The 13,582-nt window shown below is 37.7% G+C and overlaps 1 protein-coding gene across 27 annotated transcripts in view; it reads right to left on the bottom strand.

Annotated features, from left to right (window-relative positions):
* LOC117435503 (CLIP-associating protein 2-like) overlaps positions 1-13,582 on the bottom strand; it is a 147,442-nt gene that overhangs the window by 114,568 nt on the left and 19,292 nt on the right. For all 27 annotated transcript variants that reach the window (XM_034058708.3, XM_034058719.3, XM_059012852.1 and 24 more), the window contains exon 2: positions 9,107-9,185. In XM_034058708.3, the coding sequence (XP_033914599.3) occupies positions 9,107-9,185 (79 nt within the window). The remainder of the gene's footprint in view (positions 1-9,106; positions 9,186-13,582) is intronic.

Below are 13,582 nucleotides of genomic sequence, written 5' to 3'. Positions count from 1 at the left end.
ACGAGTCGACCAATGCCCAAGATCAGTATGGGTTACACATTGTATTTGTTTTGCAAGACCTAAGATGAAACTGCATCTGATGTACTAGAACTGAAAGCTGTCCTTGCAGATACACTTTACCTACAGGCTGTTAATTACAACACCATTTCACAAGCTATTGTAAAGTGCTTGAATAACTTTGATCTTGATTTTGATGATGTCCGTGCATTTCTCTATTTGATATTTTAAAAAAAAGTGTGAGTGTTGTAAAACAAATGTATAAATTGCTGTCAAGCACACGCGCTACAACGTTATTCTTTGTATTCATTATCTGAAGTAAATGCAATAAGTAAACAATACCTGTTCATTTGTCAAATACCAGTAAACAATATCTATTCATTTTATTAACCCCTACAATTATAAAACAGTTTACATATAGGCCCTATGTCTTGTTCTAGTAGTTTACCTGCATCTATTATCATTATCGGTCAAGAAAATCTTTAAAATCGGTGCACGCCTAGTAAAAACATTTGACACTATCCACACTAATATTCAGAAATATCACAATATAAAAAGTGAGACAATTGTGACATTTAGTGAATAGAAAACCTGACTAATTGTCTAGATTATACCCTTGACTAAAACAGAAACTTAATCTGCAATATAAAAATAAATCTGTCATCCTCCCTCAGTAACAAGGTGGGGTGTGAGCACACATCATAAAGCAGAAGTGTGGTAATGAGACTGACAATGCGTGAGTGTGGTAATGTTTTTAACCCAAGCACTTCTCCAGAAACACTGATGTGTTCAGCAAGGAATGCACTACCGGCTAAAAGCAGAACAATGCTCTGCTCCCCTGCACAGTTTCTACAACACCAGACGGTTTATTATTTATTTATTTATTTATTTCTTAGCAGACGCCCTTATTACTAGGATATGAGCACAATGGTGCTCTTTCAACCAACTCCATTCAGAAAGAATAATATCACAACTAACCTTCTGCACGACTGCAGTCTGTAACACAAAAATGCTGCCTCTCCCTTTAAAAGTATGTGTCTATATTTATGAATGCGCTATGACGTCGGTCTGTATAAAAAAAAATGCATATCGTGTTTAAATAAACTGCAGTGCGAGAAGGACGGTAACAATTTAATCGAATACAAATGCTTAGAAGTGTTAAGGTGCTGTATTAACCAGAAGAATACAGGATCCCCAGTTTCATGATTGTAACCAAACAGTTGTGATTGTAACCAAGCGTGTGAGAGTTCTGACCTGTGTTAAAAACAGCGAAAAACTAACACACAAGGTTTGTGTGTTGCACAGGTGCCATTAACAAAATGCTCTGAAAACTTAAAATAATTTTAATGATGGGCTGCAATACAATAAAAAGCACAATTAAAACAAAAAGTGAAATGTTACTATCAAGCTGAAAAAAGTTCTTTGTGAACTCCAATAAACCTATGTTCTTTCATCAGTCAAATCGCAGGGTGCTCAAATAAAAACTTGAGACAGCACTAACATTTTTTTCGTCTGTTGCATCTTCTTTAGCAGCCGCAACTATCCCAGTTATAAGAGTCGGTTAGATTGTTTACCGTCAGGAGTTTAAGGATGATTTAATTGCGCAGCAGATCCCCTAGTTAGATGAGCTGAGAATATCTCTTTAGCCAAAGATCAGACACAGTAATTGAAGACGTTACCATAGTGAAAAACAGTAATGTAGCACAAGTTTTGTAGTAATGCAGGGTCCGCTGTTGCAGGGAAAACTAAAAGTGTATTTCTCAAACTGACCATTTAAGAAAGGTGAAAGCAGAACACACAGAAATACTTGGGACTGTAGTTAGTTTTATTCTCAGCAGTACACTGCCTAAAATTTAGGGAATTAAATTAAATGTACTGCTGCTTACTTGACTGCAGTAAAGAAAATATATTAAAAAAAACCTGCTATTCACTAAATGTCGCTCTCCGATTGTGATAATGAAAATATCAAACACATGAGAACATGCTTGCTGTGTTGTATTTAATACTGTAAAACAGCAGAACAAACGCACTGCAATTTCAACTTGTTTTCACTGAAAAATAAATGGTAACAGGTAATAAGGGCGGTCTGTGTTACCTGCTGTCAGAACAGGACTTGACTAACACTGAACATAGGAGCAGCAGCATGCTATTAGCACCTTATTTGTGAACAGTTGTAATATGGGAGTCACCAATTCCATACACAACACAATCTTAATATATAAAAGAAGAAAGTTGTCTGTTCCTTTATGCATCCGGACCCCACAGGAGCCAGTGCAACCAAACTTTTTGTGACCTGTTGCCAGCCAATTGGATTTTAAAAAACAACAAACCAATAGAATCCCAGAATCCTGCTCATAGTAGTGAACTATGCAGTGTAATTGTACCGTGATTCATGAAGGATTCCTGCATTAATACAGAGTGAGCACCGCGTGGACATTTCAGGAATGGTGCATGAAAGTAGCATGGATCTTGAGTGAAGGACGCGTTGAGATTGAGTGTCGTCGGGCACAGAGGGGGGCGCTGTGGAGCACTGGCGCTGTATGCTAAATGCTTGTACAGCACTGCTCTATACAGAGTATCACTTCTCTTCCTCTTTAATTATTGCACTCTCGCACATACAGACGTGCTCAAATTCATTCCTCCTGAAAAGTGATGAAATTAAAAGCCATTTTATCATGTATACTTGCATGCCTTTGGTATGTCATAGAATAAAGCAAAGAAGCTGTGAAAAGAGATGAATTATTGCTTATTCTACAAAGATATTCTAAAATGGCCTGGACACATTTGTTGGTACCCCTTAGAAAAGATAATAAATAATTGGATTATAGTGATATTTCAAACTAATTAGTTTCTTTAATTAGTATCACACATGTCTCCAATCTTGTAATCAGTCATTCAGCCTATTTAAATGGAGAAAAGTAGTCACTGTGCTGTTTGGTATCATTGTGTGCACCACACTGAACATGGACCAGAGAAAGCAAAGGAGAGAGTTGTCTGAGATCAGAAAGAAAATAATAGACAAGCATGGTAAAGGTAAAGGCTACAAGACCATCTCCAAGCAGCTTGATGTTCCTGTGACAACAGTTGCAAATATTATTAAGAAGTTTAAGGTCCATGGAACTGTAGCCAACCTCCCTGGGCACAGCCGCAAGAGGAAAATCGACCCCAGATTGAACAGAAGGATAGTGCGAATGGTAGAAAAAGAACCAAGGATAACTGCCAAAGAGATACAAGCTGAACTCCAAGGTGAAGGTACGTCAGTTTCTGATCGCACCATCCGTCGCTTTTTGAGCGAAAGTGGGCTCCATGGAAGAAGACCCAGGAGGACTCCACTTTTGAAAGAAAAACATAAAAAAGCCAGACTGGAATTTGCTAAAATGCATATTGACAGGCCACAATCCTTCTGGAAGAATGTCCTTTAGACAGATGAGTCAAAACTAGAGCTTTTTGGCAAGTCACATCAGCTCTATGTTCACAGACGAAAAAATGAAGCTTTCAAAGAAAAGAACACCATACCTACAGTGAAACATGGAGGAGGCTCGGTTATGTTTTGGGGCTGCTTTGCTGCGCCTGGCACAGGGTGCCTTGAATCTGTGCAGGGCACAATGAAATCTCAAGACTATCAAGGCATTCTGGAGCGAAACGTACTGCCCAGTGTCAGAAAGCTCTGTCTCAGTCGCAGGTCATGGGTCCTCCAACAGGATAATGACCCAAAACACACAGCTAAAAGCACCCAAGAATGGATAAGAACAAAACATTGGACTATTCTGAAGTGGCCTTCTATGAGTCCTGATCTGAATCCTATCGAACATCTATGAAAAGAGCTGAAACTTGCAGTCTGGAGAAGGCACCCATCAAACCTGAGACAGCTGGAGCAGTTTGCTCAGGAAGAGTGGGCCAAACTACCTGTTAACAGGTGCAGAAGTCTCATTGAGAGCTACAGAAAACGTTTGATTGCAGTGATTGCCTCTAAAGGTTGTGCAACAAAATATTAGGTTAGCGGTCCCATCATTTTTGTCCATGCCATTTTCATTTGTTTTATTATTTACAATATGTTGAATAAAAAATCAAAAGCAAAGTCTGATTTCTATTAAATATGGAATAAACAATGGTGGATGCCAATTACTTATTTCAGAGAAAATTGTGCATTCTTCGTTTTTTGTGGAGGGGTACCAACAAATTTGAGCACGTCTGTATGCTCCAGTTCAAAATCAATAAAACAACCTAATTTTCTTACTGCAGAATGAAATGCATGTTAACACAATAATGCATGTTACAAAATAAGTAATTGTCATTATTTTCAGACACAAAAGGGTTGTTCAACAGTATGTTAAAATAGCGAAAATATTTCACAGAGAACACATCTCGCCATAAACCCTTTACCACCTATACTTATCACAATAAAATTCAAGTTGTTTTAAAATCTACATAAAAAATGCCACTATTAAAATTTATCAGAAAACAATGCTGGTCGCACCCGATCGGACTAGAATCAGTCGATTGAATGGGACGTTATCAAGGAAAATCATCCCATAGGAATGGTCCAGTAGGTACTTACTAGCCTCCCAACAGGCAGAGTAGGTCCGGATCAAGTTCTTTAATGGACGTCGGGATGTAGTAGCTGCTAGAGGGTGCTAAACAAGCATTGTTGAAATAGTAACAGTTAGATTTATGGATAGAGATTAGGCTTAGGGGTAGAGATTAGGTTAGTGGTAGACATTAGGTTTAGGGGTAGAGGGTAGATTTAGGGGTTAGGAGGCTAGTAGGTACCTACTTTATAACATCCCATTGAATAGACTGATTCTAATCAAATCGGCTTGTGGTATGGTTTGCCCCATTTTCATTTATTAATTCTTACAAAAAGCAAAACTAACTATCCAGCAGGAAAATCCTGATGGATTAAATTAAAAATAAAAAATCGTCTAGAGCTAATTAACTCAATTCGGGAATTCTGGAAAACAAAGATGACAGCGTGTGCAACAAAGATGACGTGCAACAGCTTCATTGTTGTACCATGTGCTGCCAGTGGTTGTAAGAAAAAAAAAAAAAAAAGGCTTCTATGGGAATGAAAAAAATGAACACAATTATTAAAGCTCCGCAGAGTTGTTTGTGTGTTCATTTCTTGTACAGTGCATTATGTTAATTTGTGTGCAAAATATTTTTTTTTTTTTGTAGGTTTGTCAGCTTGTACATAAAGTCTGGAATTTAAAAACAACTAACAATTTTAGCAAAATATGGTTTTTTTGCCAGTACTTTGTTTTGATTTTTTTTTTTTTTTTTTTTTTTAAATATAAAAAAACATAGTATACAACTTTAGATCAATATACATTAAACCAGACAACAAAACACTTAATCCCCAATTTCTTCTACCACATTTAAGTTAGCTTACTTAAATAAAAATCTATTGATTGACCCACCAAATAAGCCATTTCTTATTGATAATTGGTAAGAAATTATATTTTCTCACGCCACGGTGAGAATAATAAAAAAAAAGTAAACAATAGTAAAATACCCTTTGTCTGAAGCCTCATTGTAAATAATGACACTAAACAGCATGTACTACTTTAATCTTAAAAAATGGAGTGCCAAAAAGCAATGTTGCAAAAGTGTTAAATTAATTAGGCAGCCTGTTTCTTTTCTAATATATCGGAGGGGAAAAAAGCACTGGGGTCCTCACAGTACATAATGTTCAGGGTTAGAAACTCACGCTCGGCCGAGGCAAATTAAATCTGATGAGGACTAGTTAATGTCTGTGTCTCAGTAGTCCTTTGGGAGTTCTTAAAACAAACGTACATATATACTCTCATGTTCACAGTGTTGCATTAAAAAAACTGCAGGAAAGTCAATTTTCTAACGGGGTGTATTAGTGGTGAATAGAGTCACTCGGAACTGAAACCTCCCTTCACCTCCCCTGTAATGCCAACCTCACTTAATGACATTTTACGTTTTGACTTCTCCCTCTTCTCCCCAACTCCACAAACCAGCCAGCATTTTTGTAAATCGCAACACATGTAATGAACAATAAATAAAACATTTTATTTGTGTCTGTGTCAATTTCAGATGGAGCTTCGTGGTCAGCAAGGTGATACGACTGAGAGAATTCTTTCCCTGTCACCCCACCTGGTGCGGTCAGTGTCAGTTTCTCAGCACACAGTACAGTAATCGCTCAATAACGAGGTGACTGATCGATCTGTGAGCGTTTACCAAGGTGCATTTGTTAATTTAAATAAATAAATGAATAAATAAATAAATAAATAAATAAATAAATAAATAAATAAATTAAATTAAATTTATAACAGTGTTTATTTTTTTTTTAAAATGTAAGCCTATTTTTAGGGACTCCAACTGTTGTTGATTCCAATTTAGGCATTCCACATAGGGACTAGTACATTTACATCAGGACTAGCAAGTTTCAAAAAGGTACTAGGCCTACTAGTTCTAGTACCACAATATTGTTAGTTTCTAACCTTGAATGCTACGATATATTCTCTTATTAAAAGCACTGTCACTAGAACACAAAATAAATCAAACACCACAAAGCTTAAAATCGAATGTGGCCGATGTCTGCGTTATCTATATAAAATCGCAGAATTAAATAAGAATATTTCATAGCTAAGTCTAGTTTTAAATGTTTTTACTGTAGAACGAGTCTTCTAAATAACCACACGTATCTGGAAAGATTACATTTACACTGACTGTTGGCCATTTTGTTTTTGGTTTTTTTATGTTTTGTTTTTTTATGTACAGGTATTTATTTGTTTTACATTTGACCCATTAACACCGGTGATTGTTATAAAGAAAATGTGTTGTCATAAGAAAACAGAATCTTAAAAGAACAAATGGGACTGCAAGAAATAAATACTATGAATCACACTACATTCAGCTGCATGTACTGTAATCAGAGACCAGAGCTGAAATACATTTTTTGTGACCTTGTTGATCAATTAGACAATGACAGGGTTGTGTTTTTTGTTAATGGATGACTTATTGAGGTTGTTTCACCCTCTTGTTTTGTTACTATGGCAACCATGTGCATGTCTATGAGTACACTCACTTGGACAGGACTGAATCTAGCTGACAGAGGCAAAATGTGGAGAAGTAACACAAATATGCTAATTACAGTCACTCCTGCACCTCACCCCCCTCATTTCTTCTTCTGGCACGGATCAATCCAGTACCAATCGCCCATAATTTAGTCAAGTTGCTACATCTTAAATATTTAGATTTACTGGATCAGAACCTCTCTTTCCCAATGCCAATGTACTTCTGAGTACACGATGCTTCAAAAACAAGCTATTCTGAAGCATGCAATTTAACATAGGCTACAGCTTTTGTCCTCCAGACACAAAAGGAAACATCAGAGAAGTTCCTGTTTCAGATTAGGGACACACCACTATGCAAACAGAAGATCTAAATATAGAGCTGCACGCTTTGAAGTCAACAGCAAATCAAATGTAAAAACAATGTCTTTAAATGACTGCAGTGTTTCTTCTGCGGCTGCTGTAGTTCATCCATTTTGAATTCAGTCATTCATAGCATTAGTTTTAAAAAGTGCAAATCAGAGATGGGCAGGAGATGCTGGCTTGTCGAAGCCGCGTGTGTAATTCGATTGTCCTCCTCTGTTCTTGGTAGTGTGGTACTGCTGCTAGGCACTCATCAGGCTGAGTTCAGGTTCACAGGAGCAGACCAATATAATTAAAGGCATTTAATGACAAATCATTGACACAGCATGGTCCTTTTGATGTAAACAGCAGTAGGATGTCAGGTATCCCACAGGCCCTGTCCACACTACATAACCGATCTCGAGAACTGTACTCAAAACGTTGTAATTAATCCAGCTCAAAGCGTCCACACTGAAGTACCGTTTCATGTTGCGTCGGTCTTAACGCGTACAAACACTATTAAAAATAGATTGTTTACAGTTTCTAGCAGCGCAATGGACTGTGGGTTTTAATACGATAGTATCCCACCATGCACAGTTTACAACCTTGCGCCCGTGCCCAAGGAAGACCTAGCGTTTCTTAGCATGAACATTATGGTTTTGTTTAAAACACAAAGGTACATTTTATCATAATGTGTACCTTTCATTTTGAACTCTGCAGTTTTTGACCGATTTCATCGCTCCAGATATCAATCAGTGTTGGAGATATTTTTGATTAAAAAAAAATTAAATAAAATCTGATTTAAATCAGTTTTTTTTTTTTTTTTTAAATTAAAACCGATTTCTTTGATTTTTTTTTTATATATTTTTAAATTATGGATTTTTTTTTTGTAGTACCATAGTTGTAGCTCTGCAGTACCTCCAAGCTAAATTTAAGTATATTGCAAATGGTGGTTTGTGAATAGTTACATACCAAACTAAAATTACTCAATCTTAAATGAAAACATAAATAAAGCAAATTATTTATCATTGTGGCATCCTCTAAATGTGAACTACAATATGTGAACTACAAGAATTTAGCGATGGAGTGCGCCAGAGAAAAATACCCCTCACTCATTCTCAGTCATTCTTTCTTTTATTTTTCTTTCTTTGATTTCCTTAGGACTACTTTGCTTTTTATTGTGTGTTCAATTGTTAAAGTTCCTGATTGCACCACTAAATAAACCTGGTTTCAGCAGGTCTTAACACAGTGCTCAATTGTCTAATTTGGGACCCCACTGCACTGTCATCAGAATCGCTTCGGCGAATATGTTAATGATGGGGCAGGCGCTCTATAACGGGGCAAGACATGTCTTCAGAATACCATTTCAGTGCAGTATTTTGTATTAGTGTCCACACTTCTGACAAACCACACTATCTGATGCAATCTAATTAGAACCAGACTTGACACTACCCCCTGAGGTGGTCTTAAGCACGGTATTAGAACGCTGCGTAGTGTAGATGCTTACCGTATTTTAGCACTTTTAAGCTGGTTTAAAGGCAACTAATACGGGTGTGGAGAAGGCCATAGTTCAGTTCCTATCCACTCTTTTTTCTTTACATAATGTAACAACCCACTACAAATACAGCCATAACACATTTTCAGATGCAACCACAAATAGCTGGTCCACACATGTTTAAAATATACATTTCAAAAATTTAGTTTAGGATTGAAACAAATCTACTTACCAGCTCCTACGTTGCCTTTAAAGTGATCCGATAGCCGGTCTACAAATGCACTTACAAGATCTATCCCGAGTAACGTCACCTGAAAGAATGGAAACATCATTAATCCAACTACAGCACCCAGCATTGAAAAAAAAACACAAAAAAACTCAAATACTTATAAAATTACTTGTCTAAAAAAAAAATAGTTTAAATGTGATACTGTATGTGGGGGAAAACAAAATTAAAAACAAACAAAAAGCTGCATATGATTCCGTGGTCAGTACTTCAGGACTATACTAAACTAGTACGCTAGTTGGCAGTAATTGTAACGAACCAAGAAATTCCAGATAGTCCCCAGGTGCGTATTAAAAATGTCCCCAATTGCAACAAACTCCAGATGATGACTGCTGTCCCCTAGATGTTCCTGATATACGGTACCAGAAAAAAAAACATCAAACTTTGTAGACTAAGTAGAAGAGTTACAGTACTAACTCAAGTTAAAATAGAAACCTCATTAATGCCACATTTTCTAATAAAACTGATATCAAATACATACAATACAAAATATGTTTAACATTTAGCAGAGCTTTCAATTTTTAATAAGGCATGAAATCTAATGAAATAAAACCCGATAATGTTACACTTTTATTAGTCACTCCAAGGTCTCTAAATTGAAATCTTTAGAAGTGTTCCCTTAATTCGATAGGTGTAAAGATATTAGGCAACTACGATTGTTTTGTATTTTCAAAGAGTCTGGCCGAATGATATCCAGATGTTATCGCTGTTTACAAGATCCATTTGTTACACACAATGAAAGGAAGTTTAAAGACGATATAGTTTATCCAAGATGGCAGTCAGAAGACTGATAGTTGCTGGAACCATGGCTGCAAACTAGAGGAAGAGGGCATCTTATTGACCCCGTACTTCAGGTTTCCTTCTTGCATGTTGGGGGGGGGGGCTGGATGGACCGAGCGTCATCAACAGTCAGGCATGACTACACATCAATTGCCAGATGGTGTGACCATCATCTCCAAATACACAACGTGGTAGCACGATGGGCAGGCAGCACACATGCGCAGATTTTTTGAGAACAGCAAATTCCAAGTATGGCTGTTACTACTAACAAGATGCAATGAGTGATGCTGCAGCTGTCACTGAATAAAAAAAAATAAAAAAAAGTTTCATAAATTTGTGTCTAGTTTATATAGATTATAATCCAAAGTACAGTAATCTGTTTAGAATAACTATTTTAGTAACACCCCTGTCCTTCCCTTTCTTCTGGTCGAGGTCCAATCATAATGGTGTCAAAATGATGAGGGTTTGGTTGGTATCTCCCTGGGTAAGGGATGGGAGGGTCATCACATTCGATTGACAAATTATGAAGTACCACACATGCGACGATTATTTGGCTTGCTCTTGCCTTCTTATGACTCTTATTGTATTTCAGCTTTGTGGGTGATGTGGGATTTGGCGCTGGTGTGAGAAGATACCTCCTTGGATAGCCTTAGTCACAGTAGTTCAAACAAAGTAATACTGCAGTTAAAATGCCTACCCCAACCTTTAATGGTAACGTACAGTACCGTATTCATTTGGATTAACACCGCAGAGTTTATTTTAAATTGCTAAAAAAACAGCTGTGGCACTTATTCAAGGGTGGCAGTAATTAGAAGTACTATGGTTTTCGAAAGGCGCAATTTGAGGGAGGCTTATATTGAAGTTTATTTCTGTGGATGCAACTTGACCAGGATGACGAAGAAGTCCACAACTTTAAACTGAAAGCTCGCAGATCAGATGAGATCAGTGTTTGACTAGGTGAGGACACATACCAGTGTAACGTGGAGAGGGAAATAATAACGAGAGAGAAATGTCAGTTCAACAGAGGTCAGTTTATTTTCCCTTTCTTTTCTTACAGCCGTTTCAGTCACAGGGCTGAACTCTAATATACAGTGAGTTTCTTTCTCTACAATCAAACACTCACGGTCTCCTGATCCAGGCAGGGCTACAGTGAGGAAGAGGAGTTCATATTTGGTGTGACCACCCTTTGCCTTCAAAACAGCATCAATTCTTCTAGTTACAGTTGTACAAAGTCAGGGATTTTGTAGGCATATAGTCAGGTGTATGATTAAACAATTATACCAAACAGGTGCTAATGATCATCAATTCAATATGTAGGTTGAAACACAATCATTAACTGAAACAGAAACAGCTGTGTAGGAGGAATAAAATTGGGTGAGGAACAGCCAAAAACTCAGCTAACAAGGTGAGGTTGCTGAAGACAGTTTACTGTCAAAAGTCATACACCATGGCAAGACTGAGCACAGCAATAAGACACAAGGTAGTTATACTGCATCAGCAAGGTCTCTCCCAGGCAGAAATTTCAAGGCAGACAGGGGTTTCCAGATGTGCTGTCCAAGCGCTTTTGAAGAAGCACAAAGAAACGGGCAACGTTGAGGACCGTAGACGCAGTGGTCGGCCAAGGAAACTTACTGCAGCAGATGAAAGACACATCATGCTTACTTCCCTTCGCAATCGGAAGATGTCCAGCAGTGCCATCAGCTCAGAATTGGCAGAAAACAGTGGGACCCTGGTACACCCATCTACTGTCCGGAGAAGTCTGGTCAGAAGTGGCCTTCATGGAAGACTTGCGGCCAAAAAGCCATACCTCCGACGTGGAAACAAGGCCAAGCGACTCAACTATGCACGAAAACACAGGAACTGGGGTGCAGAAAAATGGCAGCAGGTGCTCTGGACTGATGAGTCAAAATTTGAAATATTTGGCTGTAGCAGAAGGCAGTTTGTTCGCCGAAGGGCTGGAGAGTGGTACACGAATGAGTGTCTGCAGGCAACAGTGGAGCATGGTGGAGGTTCCTTGCAAGTTTGGGGCTGCATTTCTGCAAATGGAGTTGGGGATTTGGTCAGAATTAATGGTCTCCTCAATGCTGAGAAGTACAGGCAGATACTTATCCATCATGCAATACCATCAGGGAGGCAGCTGATTGGCCCCAAATTTATTCTGCAGGATGACAACGACCCCAAACATACAGCGAAAGTCATGAAGAACTATCTTCAGCGTAAAGAAGAACAAGGACTCCTGGAAGTGATGGTATGGCCCCCACAGAGCCCTGATCTCAACATCATCGAGTCTGTCTGGGATTACATGAAGAGAGAGAAGCAACTGAGGCTGCCTAAATCCACAGAAGAACTGTGGTTAGTTCTCCAAGATGTTTGGGCTAACCTACCTGCCGAGTTCCTTCAAAAACTGTGTGCAAGTGTACCTAGAAGAATTGATGCTGTTTTGAAGGCAAAGGGTGGTCACACCAAATATTGATTTGATGTAGATTTTTCTTCTGTTCACTCACTTTGCATTTTGATAATTGATAAATATAAACTATTAACATTTCTAATTTTGAAAGCATTCTTACTTTACAGCATTTTTTCACACCTGCCAAACTTTCGCACAGTACTGTATATTTTTTATATATATATATTATATATATATATATATATATATATATATATATATATATATATATATATATATATATATATATATATATATATATATATACATATATAATTGCTTAGTCTTTTGCAGAACAATATGCTTAAAATCACACAAATCCTTAGCACTATAACAAACTGGAATCAATTGGTTTGTGAGCACTTGAGGTTTGGAGAGTCTTGATCCTCTGCAGAGTACGAAACCTGAGGATCAGCTCATCCCAACTCATTTGTTCATTGCAATTGGAACTAACTTAATCCGCACCTCAGGAAAGTACCATACTAACTAGTCCGCAACTTAGTGTGCTTGATGTGTACCAACTCCAAATGTTCATTGCAACTGACCCTGTATGTTTAACTTTTGACAGCTCTATTGTAAAGCAACCGAACATTGTGAACCAGCATGCAGATGTATTCCATTCTTGTACCACCTAGGACTTTTAAATAAAGCTTTCAGTAGAATGCAGCAAAGACCCATGTATGGTAAAATGGTTACAAGGTGAGGAATGCTGTTCAGACACTCCCAGCTAACTCTGTCTGAGGAGTCCTGGATTTGCATTCCTTTTGCTAATTTCAAATCACTCTCACCATGCCTCACATACTTACCGAATGCTGGGATAATAGGAAAAATAATAAAAACCTACAGCATTTTTGTCCTAATACAATTTTGTAGATGTTTAAAAATAGGCTAGCAAACAGCTGGTTTGAAAAATGAAATTCCTGATAAAAATGCTTATCTGCTTGTTTGATGCTTGTTGTGAAACATGGCATGGCAACCAGTCCTTAAAATTGGTTAAATGGGAGAAAACATCATGAGATTTGAAGATCGCCTCCATGGACAACACAACGATTTGTGTCCTGTTTAAAACACAGAGATCTGTGTTATGCATGGAGGACATCTTCAGCTCTCTCTCAACAATTCCATGTTAAATCCAAGTTGCTTTATATTCCAAGTAGAATGCAACAATAGAGCAGCAGATAAGCATCAAATTAGGG

Source organism: Acipenser ruthenus, chromosome 3, assembly GCF_902713425.1.
Source record: "Acipenser ruthenus chromosome 3, fAciRut3.2 maternal haplotype, whole genome shotgun sequence".
Lineage (NCBI taxonomy): Eukaryota > Metazoa > Chordata > Actinopteri > Acipenseriformes > Acipenseridae > Acipenser > Acipenser ruthenus.
This window is presented reverse-complemented; position numbering and strand designations above follow the sequence as displayed.